Below are 14057 nucleotides of genomic sequence, written 5' to 3' on the forward strand. Positions count from 1 at the left end.
CCTTCTCGTCATGTACATGCTATATAAAAGATAGCACCCTTGTCATCATGTACATGCTATATAAGAGATAGCATGCTATATACATGCTATACAAGTGATATCACCCTATGTACATGCCATATAAATGATAGCACCCTGTGTACATGCTATACAAGAGATAGCACCCTGTGAACATGCTATATATAAAATAGCACCCTACTCGTCATGTACATGCTAAACAAGCCATAACACCCTGTGTACATGCTTTACAAGCCATATCTACCTATGTACATGCTATATAAAAGATAACGCCCTACTCATCATGTACATGCTATACAAGAGATAGCACCCTACTTGTCATGTACATACTATACAAGAGATAGCACCCTACTTGTCACGTACGTGCTATACAAGGGAAAGCACCCTACTTGTCATGTACATGCTATACAAGGGAAAGCACCCTACTTGTAATGTACATGCTATACAAGGGAAAGCACCCTACTTGTCATGTACATGCTATACAAGGGAAAGCACCCTACTTGTAATGTACATGCTATACAAGGGAAAGCACCCTACTTGTCATGTACATGCTATACAAGATATAGCACCCTACATGTCATGTACATGCTATACAAGGGAAAGCTGCCCGTGTACATGCTATACGAGCGAAAGCATCCTACATGCTATCTCATCCTACATGTTGTACAAGTCTGGTCATGATTGTGGATGGTTAATGTGAAAATATCTGATGTAGATAGTGTTGTGTTTATCTGTTGCACCTCAATATGTTCTTTATTCAGGAAACATAATTTGTTAGTGTGGGTAACTGTACATGCTTTCTCCGCAAAAGTCCAAGGACCATGATTTCTAACAGATACATTCTCGTTTCTCTTGGCATCCGTTAAAAATATTCATCGGTTAAATTTATCCTGCTTGCAGACAAAATGAGAAATTCTGGCAGATTTCAACTTTGAAGTTAGGTCTGTATCCCTATTTTGTAGCCGTTGCCTGTTTTATTATTTTTGCGAGGGCATTTCTTTTCTTTGATGGTAAAAATATTCTTCTTTTTTTTCTTTTTTTAAATTCAACAGTTCAGACCTAGAGCTTTGACTCCTTGTTTTACCTTGCCTGTGTATTTAATCATAATTGTATATATCATGTTTCATATCAAGACAAGCCAATAAGTTCTTCTGTACCTAGTTCAGTGATTTACCACTGACTGACATTGGTATTTCTCTAAACATTTATTTTTTCATTTTTGTATAAAAAAAGTGTCCATTGCAAAAAAAAATCTTATTTGTTTTTTGGTTTGGTTATACTGTCACAATCAAAACATGTATGTACAACTAACATCGGGTTACCAACAGTTGGTACTCCCTTGGTCTTCACCTGTAGACCATGTAACTGATGCACAGTCACACTCACTGCCCCTCGCTTGCTTACATTGTATGATGTTAAAACACTCTGCCTGGAGAATGTTCATATGTCTACCTTTGTGTACAAGTATGCAACTGTTTTTTCTGCTGTAGACCGAATACCTGACTTTCAGGCACAGGGTCTCTTACTGGTTTGGGATGCGGATACAAGCTTTCTGGTGTAGACCAAATACCTGATTTTCAGGCACAGGGTCTCTTACTGGTTTGGGATACGGATACAAACTTTCTGCTGTAGACCAAATACCTGACTTTCAGGCACAGGGTCTCTTACTGGTTTGGGATACGGATACAAGCTTTCTGCTGTAGACCAAATACCTGATTTTCAGGCACAGGGTCTCTTACTGGTTTGGGATACGGATACAAGCTTTCTGCTGTAGACCAAATACCTGATTTTCAGGCACAGGGTCTCTTACTGGTTTGGGATACGGATACAAGCTTTCTGGTGTAGACCAAATACCTGATTTTCAGGCACAGGGTCTCTTACTGGTTTGGGATACGGATACAAGCTTTCTGCTGTAGACCAAATACCTGATTTTCAGGCACAGGGTCTCTTACTGGTTTGGGATACGGATACAAGCTTTCTGCTGTAGACCAAATACCTGATTTTCAGGCACAGGGTCTCTTACTGGTTTGGGATACGGATACAAGCTTTCTGCTGTAGACCAAATACCTGACTTTCAGGCACAGGGTCTCTTACTGGTTTTGGATGCGGATACAAGCTTTCTGGTGTAGACCAAATACCTGACTTTCAGGCACAGGGTCTTTTACTGGTTTGGGATACGGATACAAGCTTTCTGCTGTAGATCGAATACCTGACTTTCAGGCACGATCTTGTTCTGGTTTTGGATACGGATACAAGCTTTCTGGTGTCTGTTGCACAGCTGAGACATGGTTTAAACCTTTTTCACCCATTCAATTGTTATCGTCTGTTTGCAGTTATAGTAGATTAGTGCATGTCTATGCTTAGCAATACCCATGTTGTCAGTGTTTCTAGCTGGAATATTGCTGAGTGCGGCGTTAAACAACAAACAAACAAACATTGTTTCACACACATGCAGAGATGTTGATCGGTGGATCCAAGTTTTCAGAAATATACTACAAAAGACAAGTTAGAGAACATCCACAATTGGAAGACTGTGTGGTGTATACCCACCAGTCATAACAGATTAACTATAGTCATATTAAAAAAATCGGGTGTTCTTTAACTTCTTATGAGTAGTAGAAATTCGTCCTCAAGATATGAAATATGGCAGTCAAAAGTTAGATAGATATGCCGGCCATCTATTGTTCACTAAGATTTTAAGGTTTGGGCGTAGGGGTGGCCTAGTGGGAAGAGTGTTCACTTCACTACAGCCGACCCGGGTTTGATTCCCAACATGGGTACAATAGGTGAAGCCCATTTGTGATGTCCTTTCGTGTTATTTTGGGTATAATGCCCAGATAAAACCATTTTCACTCATATTATTGAATAGTTCAATGGCCCAGGGCTGTTCCTTGAAGCAATCTTAATGTTGGGGTGATCGTGACTCCCATACTTTAACAGAGGCTTACGACAGTTGTAGTGCTGAGATTGTTTTGTGGAACAGGTCCCTGGTGTTTAAACTGCCATCTCTTTACGTAATTTCAAACCATGATTACGCATGGTATGTTTTGATGCCATTATCTATTAGATTGGTTGATGTCTTGGTCATGTACGAACCTGAGGTTACATCCACGGTGTCCCAGTTGGGATATTGCTGTGTGAATGCTATTCCCTGTCCCTTTGCACTTTTGGATGCAGATCTTGTATACCGGTCACTGCTGTTCCATGCTTGTTAATTCCGTGTTTTGTTGTTAAGGGTGAAAGGTTTTCTTTTCTGTTGTCTTTACCTGGTGCCAATTGTTTGTGGTTTCTGCCATTTGTGCATGTACCTGTAAATTCTCTGACAGGGGCATGCTAGCGTCTTGTAGATAAACATAACAGGCTTGTACAGATTGGGAGAAGAATTCATCCATTTTAATAAAATAAGTATACAAGTTCAAATGCTTTGGTCTTTCTTTATGGCTCAGTGGAATCTTCACACCATTCGTGAATGGATACCCAGAAGGATTCGATGGTAGTGTGACTGTTAACCTTCAGTCAGCTTGGGTTGTATACTCCCCAGGGAGCTGAGAAAGAAAATTGAGTATACACTGAACCTTTGACCAGGGTTAAAATGGTTGAAGTGCTTTGAGTATGGTTGAATGGATGGGCTGTAGCACATTACAAATATTTATTTATTTATTTATTTATTTATTTATTTATTTATTTATTTATTTATTTATTTATTTATTTATTTATTTATTTATTTATTTATTTATTTATTTATTTATTTATTCTGGTGGTAGAGTCAACTGTCATAAGGTTGTTAATAGCAGGTCTTTGTATCCAGAGTATATGGCACGTTGCTCATAAGATCAATGGCTGGTTTGTCTGGTCCAAAATTAATTATTCACAGATTATCACTCTTCTAAGTCTACAATAACATGTATTGTATGAACAGATAATTCACAAACACTACTCTATAGCCAATGTTTGCTAATGACTGCCTCCATGGTCTGGTGGGTAGAGTTCCTGCCCGGAGAGCATCATTCAAGGACGTTAGAATATGGTCCTTGATGTTACCCTGCCTGGTGATAAAACAAGGACTGGTTCGATCTGAGTCTGAATTCTTTGTCTGAGTGGGGTATCCCACTGCAGGCTAGCTCTATAAAACCTGCATACATCCAGACTAATCCAAGCAACATGCTTGTCACAAGTAAGTGCAATGATCTTGAGCACCATTAAGCACCATTTCACCACACCTCATATATACCTATTCTAACCAACATAATCCTCAATATAAGAACAGTACAGGACATCACATAATGGCACAGGTCGTATCAGATGAGATTTGAATATTAACAAGGGCTGGTCAAAAAGTTCTAAGCCTGACTAACTTTCAGGTGAGGTCCCTAGGCCTCGACGTCGTTAAACTTCTATCAATGAAGATTCAATCAAGAGTTAGAAAAACTTATAATGTCAGATAGACGTATTACCATTGCTGAACTTGTGGAAGACACAGGTCTAAGCCATGGATCCTTGGCAATCTTAATCATGAACATTTACAGATGAATAAGATATCTGCTCGTTGGGTGCCAAAGTTTCTAAATTCTGATCTTAAGGAAATAAGACTGACATTGCAGGAGAAAATTAAAAGCTAATTGAGGATTTCATCACTTCTCTGGCACCAAAGAAATTAAGTCTTCAAGATCGGTGAAGAAAGTTATGGTTATGGACACTGCATTCTGGGATGCAAAGGGTGTGTCCTTGTTGATTAGTTAGAAAGTCAAAAGACTATTACTGGTGCCTACTATGCTGATTTGCTTCATCTGTCAAAGAAAAGCGGTGAGAAATGCTGAATGCTGGAGTTCTACTATTTCATGACAATGCCTCGTCACACCTCTCAACTTACAAAGGCTGCTGTGTGACCGTGGGTTCGTAGAGCTTCCTCCCCTTCCAGACTCGCCAGACCTGACACCAAATGATTTCCACCTGTTTATAGAACTGAAAGAACACCTTCGTGGAAAGTACCATAACGATGACCTCAAAGCTTTCAGGGTGGCTTCAGAAAACTTCTTCCTGACTGGACTTGAAAAACTTCACTATCGATACGAGAAGTGTATTGACAAGCAGGGAGTTGATGCAGAAAAATAAATTTAAATACACTTTCACAATTGTTGGTTTTATTTGTTAGGCTTAGAACTTGTACTACTACCACCAAGATCTGCAACTAAGGCGGCTCCACACTCCTTAGCGGGTTCCAACTTTTATGGCCCCCGTCCCGCTCTTTCTATATCAACCAACAACCTTTACAGTTTCTCATCAGAGGTGAGTCAGGCTGACAGTGGAGAGAAGGTGTATGGGTGACATGCATTTTGGATGAGATGGTAACATTAGACTAAAACTACTCAAAGGCAGCTTGATTTGTATCATGAGTCTGCTCCTGGAGAGCTGAAATTTGAGTGCACACTGATCCATTGAATGGGTTAATAATTGTGTAGCACCAGGATCAGATTTTAGGGCAATGTTTGCCAGTGATAGAAGTCAGAAGAAAACCCACAAATCTCAGAACTTTCACAAACATCCCTCTTACCTGTCTGCAAGACTCCCAAGAACAGAAGATTGTGTCATTTCCAAGTCCATGGAATCTTCAGCGTCACTGTGTTAGGGCTGGGACGGGTAACTTGGGTACTCGGGTCGGGTGGGTACTGAGTACTACCCTGGCACCCACAGGACTACCCGGACCCGTGGTTAGTCGCGTGATATATTGTTCAATGACAAAAATTATTTAACTCTCTATGGTTACACAAGTCACTGATGTTCCCATTTCTTTCTGAGTATACACGCATTCTTTCTGACTTTATACATTTGAGTAAAGATAAAACTTCAGTATAACTTCAGTGAATGCATGACCAGATCGTTTTATATGTGTATCTAAATACATTTTGCCAGGGCTACTGTCAAACTTTTTTCAAGCGGACAGTTTGTACCCATTTCCTGAGACCTACATCAGGTACCCAGTTAGGGTCGGGTAATAAGGGGGTGGGTAACCGGGTAGTAAATTCGGACTCATCCCAGCCCTACACTGTGTGATGGTCTTATGGGTGAGTGAACATCTTACAGTGCTGTTGACAGAAATATTCTAGCTACCGAAATATCAAGGTGGATTTGTAAATAGTCAACTCCAAGTCTGGGGACATATTCTGCTCTAGAAACCTCACCAGGAGTCAAGCATGGGATACTGGGGACATATTCTGATTTAGTAACCCCACCAGGAGACAAGCATGGGATACTGGGGACATATTCTGATCTAGAAACCCCACCAGGAGACAAGCATGGGATACTTGGGACATATTCTGCTCTAGAAACCCCACCAGGAGACAAGCATGGGATACTTGGGACATATTCTGATCTAGAAACCCCGCCAGGAGACAAGCATGGGATACTGGGGACATATTCTGATTTAGTAACCCCACCAGGAGACAAGCATGAGATACTGGGGACATATTCTGATCTAGTAACCCCACCAGGAGACAAGCATGGGATACTGGGGACATATTCTGATTTAGTAACCCCACCAGGAGACAAGCATGAGATACTGGGGACATATTCTGATCTAGTAACCCCACCAGGAGACAAGCATGGGATACGGGGGACATATTCTGATCTAGAAACCCCACCAGGAGACAAGCATGGGATACTGGGGACATGTTCTGCTCTAGAAACCCCAACAGGAGACAAGCATGGGATATGGGGGACATATTCTGATCTAGTAACCCCACCAGGAGACAAGCATGGGATACTGGGGACATATTCTGATCTAGAAACCCCACCAGGAGACAAGCATGGGATACGGGGGACATATTCTGATCTAGAAACCCCACCAGGAGACAAGCATTGGGTACTTGGGACATATTCTGCTCTAGAAACCCCACCAGGAGACAAGCATGGGATACTGGGGACATATTCTGCTCTAGAAACCCCACCAGGAGACAAGCATGGGATACTTGGGACATATTCTGCTCTAGAAACCCCACCAGGAGACAAGCATGGGATACGGGAGACATATTCTGCTCTAGAAACCCCACAAGGACACAAGCATGGGATACTTAGGACATATTCTGCGCACGCACGCACCTACGCACGCACGCACGCACGCACACACACAGAGGAGACGACAAGCATGGGATACGGGGGACATATTCTGCTCTAGAAACCCCACCAGGAGACAAGCATGGGATACTTAGAACATATTCTGCGCACGCACGCACCTACGCACACACACACAGGAGACGACAAGCATGGGATACGGGAGACATATTCTGCTCTAGAAACCCCACCAGGAGACAAGCATGGGATTCTTGGGACATATTCTGCGCACGCACGCACACACGCACACACACACAGAGGAGACGACAAGCATGGGATTCTGGGGACATATTCTGCTCTAGAAACCCCACCAGGAGACAAGCATGGGATACGGGGGACATATTCTGCTCTAGAAACCCCACCAGGAGACAAGCATGGGATACTTGGGAAATATTCTGCGCATGCACGCACCTACGCACGCACGCACACACACAGAGGAGACGACAAGCATGGGATACGGGGGACATATTCTGCTCTAGAAACCCCACCAGGAGACAAGCATGGGATACTTGGGACATATTCTGCGCACGCACGCACGCACCTACGCACACAGAGGAGACGACAAGCATGGGATACTGAGAACCCATTCTGCCAAAGAATCCCCACTGGGGATAATCATACTTGAGGTGAATTTAATTAAATGTGAATTGAATCCTCTCTCATGACACTGCAGGTATTTTATTCAAGTAATCCTTTCGTTATCCCCAAGATGAAAACAAGTCAAAATCAGATGTGTAGACCTTTTATTTTGAATGTATATCCTCAAAGTTTGGAAACCTCATAGATTGTTAGGAAAAATGCTGCTTATTGCACAAAACTCATTGTCATACATAAACTGTTCAGTAAACTGCATAACAGTGATCAAAATATATATAGGCTGATACAGCTGCATGGCACCTTGAAAATATAAAAGAATTACAAGGCACTTTAATTTGGTTTTTACAAAATTATTACAAAACATATTAATATGAAATACCCTGTCTTAAACAAAAAATCTAATATATGTATGATATGTGATAGCAGTTTTATTGGACAATAAGGGATGTCATTGTGTAACCTGATATTGATGTCTCAATACATGTTTGATCTTGATACTGTATCTATACAAATTTATGAATATTGATACTAAACTAATAATTCACTGTCACAGAAATGGTTTCATTTGTTAAAATAAGTTGACAAACTGCAGGTCTAAATTTGATATTCACACATACTGAAGAACTAATTTGATATTAATTCGTATATCATGATACCTTTGATTCGATAAATCAATACTAAACTTTCCAAACAATGGCACCCCAAGGACAACACCAGTTGTCATGACATTCATATTCCACTCTTTCTTAATTTCACACCTTCATTACAGGAATTAATGTCCTGAACAACTTACAGTAATATTGGCTGGCGACATCCTTTACTCTCTGCGCCACTCATGATTCATCAACTTAAACATATTAGTCTGATTCACAAACAGTGGACATTCAGGTCAACCAGCATGCAGGCGTGATTGACCCAGATGTTGGGAGGTGACCATGGTGATGTGAGGTATGTATGGGTGAATTCATTTTAGAAGCTGAAAACCTTTGTTTCAGACACGTTTCCACTTAGGATCGAAAGAAGAAAGAGAAATGTATAGTGTTAAAAACTTGTCTTCAAACTGTTTCAACACTCCCCAACATATCAATATTCCAAACCAATTTTACCACCAGCCGATTACTAACATTTGGCACAGAGGAGAAATACGAACACCAAATAATACTGGACAAATTTTAAAAATATGAACACATGCTTGAGTTTGAGTCACAGAGTCAAAACAAATAAAAAAATGGAAAGATTGCTAACAAAATGTGAGCAATGTAACAGAGTAGCAAGTGGTTCAATTGAACAGATTGGAAACACAAAAATGAAACAATAGATGTGGTTAATGCCAATATTCACTCATCAGGTAAGTCTTTCATGAACTCATTTCTATGGCTGAAACAATGAAAGTCAAATTCAAAATATCCTAGCACATCAGTGGATCCCTTCTGCCTTACTGCATACGTTAATGTTTTCTATGACAACCAAACAATATTTTGTACAATCATTTTTTCACTTGAACCTGATAATGTTTGAAGCAAATATGCTACTCAAAAGAAGTTACAGACCGCCCGATTCTTCCATATTACTCTAGTTAATCTGTCATGCCATGACAAATTATCAATAGTTATAGGAAAGAATTGGGTGGTAACAGATTAACTACAGTTCTATTAAAGAATCAGGTGGTCCTTAACTTCTTTTGAGTAGTCTATTTTACCACTTTACTACATTGTTCTAGTGTCACTGTTCTAGTAGTACAATCAGGACTTTATCATGGACCCCTTGCAATAGCAGTTCTCCATCATACTTGACGATCTTCCTCTTTTTGGCCGCTTTCAGAGTCCCTACCAGGGCCTCAAACAAATTTGCACATTTGTCATCGTTGAAAAGGACTCCAAATTCAACTTGTGTTCCATCAGCACCTAAAAAAAGATGTTTAGACAATATTATACAACTATTGAGGGCCTTTTTACGATTGAAATAGTTAGAAATTCTATTGCCACACTATTTTAATTTTGGTACAACTATTGCTTGCTAGTTGTTTAGAGCCACACTCGGCAATATTCCAGCTACAAATATGTGATGGTGGTCTGTAAATAATCAAGTCTGGACCAGACAACCCAGTGATTGACATCATGAGTATCGATCTACACAATTAGGATACAATGACATGCATTAACAAAGTCAGCGAGCCTGATCACCCGATCCCGTTAGTCGCCTCTTACGCCAAGCATAGTCACCTTTTATGGCAAGCATGGGTTGCTGAAGACCTTTTTCTACCCCGGATCTTCACATGGATTTTTACCAAGTACCAATGCTTAAGGGAACCAGCTAGTTTGTACACGCTTACTGTCGATTGTATCTGACCAATATTCTGTGGGAAGCAGGCAGTATGAAGACCAGAGAGTCACCTCTTACGACAAACATGGGTTGCTGAAGACCAAGTCTAACCCGAATCTTCACAGGGGTATTGCCATAAGGATGACATGCATGACAACCTTTCCCATCCCGTAATATAGATGTCCTTGTATTATTTCACAGAACAAAGCCTGATATGCCTGCCCTAGGTTCAGGAGAAACTGTTCGGGAAGTGGGGGATGTATCTCGAAGTATTGTCTGTTAAGTGAGTGAGTTGGGTTTAATGCCGCTTTTTAAGGAATTCCAGTTATATCACGGTGTGTCAGCTTAATGTGGGAGGAAAACCGAAGTGATGCAGGTCTCAGACGTTTACCACTTCGGTGAAACCCAGGAGCACTGGTATGGTGCGAACCGGCGAACCGGGATATGAACCCACAATCGTAGGTTTCTGGCGTCCCCAAGGGACGCAACTCTGCTCAGAGAATCACGTCTCGTTAGACGACTGGGCCACCCGTGCCCACTTATTGTCTGTTAACTTATTGGCTATTCTGAATAGCTCGTTTCACATCAGTTCAGACCAGGTGTAGTTAAAGACAAAGCACAAAAGTTCATGACAACCCATGAAGATCCAGGGTAGAATAGGTCTTTAGAGGCCTTTATGCTCGTCGTAAATGGCGACTATGCTTGTAGTAAGAGGCGACTAACAGGATCAGGTGGTTATGGTCAATGACTTGGTTGATGCATGTCATCGTATCCCAATTGTAGGATCAATGCTCATGATGTCAATCACTGGATTGTCTGGTCCAGACTCAATTATTTACAGACCACCGTCATATACCTGGAACATTGTTGATTGTGGCGTTAAACAACAAACAAAGACAGACGTCAAAAAGCTGGCATATTGCTGAGTGCGGTGTTAAACAACAAACAAACAAAAGTTAATGACTAGCAGCAGTTAAACATTTTATTTCATCTACTGATGGCATAGCATGATAATGAATGATGGTGACTATTGATAGTGCAACCTTGTCACAAATGTAATGGCATCTGGCCATGGACAATTGTATTGCATTTAGATGTTCAATTGTTTTAGCACTCCAATGTAACACATCTGAATCAATAGCTGAAACAAGCGAGGGCAAGCAGGACGTAAAAACTGTTTTTCAGTCAGAAATATAGGCCAGGGTGCCATTGTACAAAACAACCATAGCACTACGACAGTCGTAAGTCTATGTTAATGTATGTGAGTTACGATCAGCGCTAAGATCACTATGTACAACAGCACCCTGGGCCCTTAATATAGCTGGCATATTGCTGACTGAAGCATGATATCAAGCTCCGTTTCTGATTACCGGTATCTGGCTTAATCTATGGCAAATGAACTTGATTGACACCATAGGTATGATGGTGCACTATCAGACAGGTCACACATTGTAACCAGCCAATCAGCTCTTATAATAAGTATTGATTACTGGGTACCAAGAATGCCCACCAGTAAGCTAGTGGAAAGTTCACTGCATTAACTCCTCAGCACACACTTGAGCCCACTTGCATAAAGCGATCTTAGCGCTATGACTATCGTAAGCCTATGTTAAATAATGGAAGTTACGATCATCTTAGCGCTAAGATTGTTTTGTGCAAGTGGGCCCAAGTGTGTGCTGAGGTCTCCAATATCTAAATAATGTGACAAGATAGTGTCCATGAACTATGTTATAGTACCTCACTGCAGTTCATGAGACACAACCTGACACTAATCTTTACCTGGTGTTCCTAATCTTTTAATTTCTTCCTTCAGAAGACCTATTTCGTGATCAACATTCATGATTTCCCTGAAACAGAAAACTTTCATTAATCCAAATTTGACAAAGTTGCAAGCAAAGATTTATTCTTTCATCTGATAGTTTCATTACTTATGTTATGAAGTACCTTTATACATACTGTGTTGTTGGACAATAGGGAGGGACTGAATGGTAATTAATGCCATAGTCAGAATATTGCAGCTACATCATAGTTATCTTGAGCCTCTTTTTGAGAAACCAGTGGTTGATAGAATGAACATCACACATCTTCAAAGTCATAGCTGAGAATTTATCCAATCTCAATAAAATCATATCTTAGTTATCGCTGCCACTTGAACATCCCATAACAGATCACGTCCGAACGACCTTTCATCCAACTAATCAGAGCATCACTTACCAGATCAAAAAGTGATAATTGTAATGTGTTTTCTAATCATGCAATCTCGAAAAGATTAACACAGGGTATTCCTAACGATTGTTATGGGCTTTACGACTGAATGTGTCAAACCATGGTCAATCTCTCGTTACAAAGAGATATACATTTGAACGGAAGTGACTTTGCATAGCCATAGTACTGCCATACAATCTAGGCCATCTATTAGACATTCCAGAATGTTCCTTTGATCAGTTTTTTAATTTAGAATCTAGAACTTTGTCAAAATATATTTCAAAGTCGATCTGGAATGGTTGTAGCCAGTTTGAAACTAGTGCTGTTTAGCTTGGAAAAAGCTGCTTTCAGATTGGTTAATGTCGACTTCTTGTTCATCATTTCAGTGGCTGGTCAAAGTTTGCGAAAGGTCCTTCTGACGTGACCTGTAATGGGACGTGCAGATAATTGTAACGAAAGCTAAGATATGATTTTTAATGAGATTGAGAATTTATCTATCCAAGTACTGACAAACCAAAGTTCTGACAACAGCTGCCATTCTGACCAACTAATTAACATATTAGTGAGTGAGCATGGTTTTACGCCGCTTTTAGCAATACTCCAGCAATATTACAGGGGGAACACCAGAAATGGGCTTCACACATTGTACCCATGTGGGGAATCGAACCCGGGTCTTAGACAGGAACGAGCGAACACTTTTAACCACTAGGCTACCCCACCACCCCCACATTGTGGTATGGCCCTATTACAGCAAAGTATACTTGGGACATCTGACATGAAATCCACACATCGGGGATCACAGAGAGTAATACTGATTTCAATGCCTCAAATTACTATACTTTTAAGATTCCTTAGATGATATTTGAATGTACTTCGTGTTGGGAAAGGTCAAATGGCATCCTGTTGCGAATAGATGAAACTACATGGTATCAGTATCGTTTTAATTTGTACATTGTCACCAAAATAACTATTTACGAACATAAAATCGAAATCATTACCATACAGGGCCTATATAGCGATACACGGAAGTTATTATTAGTGTAATACCGAGTGTGCTATGACTGTTTGAGGCACTCTCGTTGAATGTAAATATTAAAATTATCTTCCTAAAATATATCCTTTAAACGAAAGTAACATACAACGTCAAGCTGAAATGTCCACTCCTGTCCCTAGTCGATGAGTCACGAAGCTTTATAGAATTACTTCCCTTTTATTTCACTGGTGATCGTATTCGATTACACTACACCTGACTTGCGCCCTACAGTGTACTATGGCAGACAATCCTCAATTCCATTCATTTGGGTATGTTTTAGTAGTCGGTGGTGCAAACTTACCACTTTTTCTCTCGAACAGAACACTAATACCAAATTGAACGCCGGCGTCTTCGAATTACCCCGCCCACTTTAACACACGGAAGTAAAGTGAATGAAATGTGCGCATGAGCAAGTGCCCGGCCAACATTATATACTGTTAACCATACGACTATATCCATTTCTTCTTTAGTCTGAATGCTCTTCTTGAGTTATCAGTCTACAATCTTTTGGCAAGAAACGCAAGATGATTAACAGTGACATACATATATATCACAATTATTAGCTTTACATAGATATTTTTTATCTTATCATGAATCATTGGGAAATGAGTAATTTTCCCAACTTCGCCAGGCAGTAAGGCCAGAACCAAATTAAATACCTTTTCTTCGACTTCTCTACTTCCATTTCATCCATTTTGTATGTGTGGAGAAGTTTTGTGTGACAACTATGTTAAAAAATAAGTTATACCCTTGCTTTAAAAAAAGACCGGTTCAT

General features: G+C 40.4%; 1 protein-coding gene across 1 annotated transcript; it reads right to left on the minus strand.

The window, feature by feature from the left end:
* Positions 1 to 7836: 7836 nt before the first annotated feature.
* Positions 7837 to 13671, minus strand: LOC139465747 (costars family protein ABRACL-like). The gene is made up of 3 exons (XM_071247592.1): positions 13584 to 13671; positions 11824 to 11891; positions 7837 to 9626 (listed from the first exon to the last, which is right to left on the minus strand). Exons 2-3 carry the CDS (start codon positions 11882 to 11884, stop codon positions 9445 to 9447), a joined length of 243 nt encoding a protein of 80 aa, XP_071103693.1. The 5' UTR covers positions 11885 to 11891; positions 13584 to 13671; the 3' UTR covers positions 7837 to 9444.
* Positions 13672 to 14057: the final 386 nt, after the last annotated feature.

Source organism: Haliotis cracherodii, unplaced genomic scaffold (assembly GCF_022045235.1).
Source record: "Haliotis cracherodii isolate W230 unplaced genomic scaffold, xgHalCrac1.p SCAF_18, whole genome shotgun sequence".
NCBI classification, from domain to species: domain Eukaryota; kingdom Metazoa; phylum Mollusca; class Gastropoda; order Lepetellida; family Haliotidae; genus Haliotis; species Haliotis cracherodii.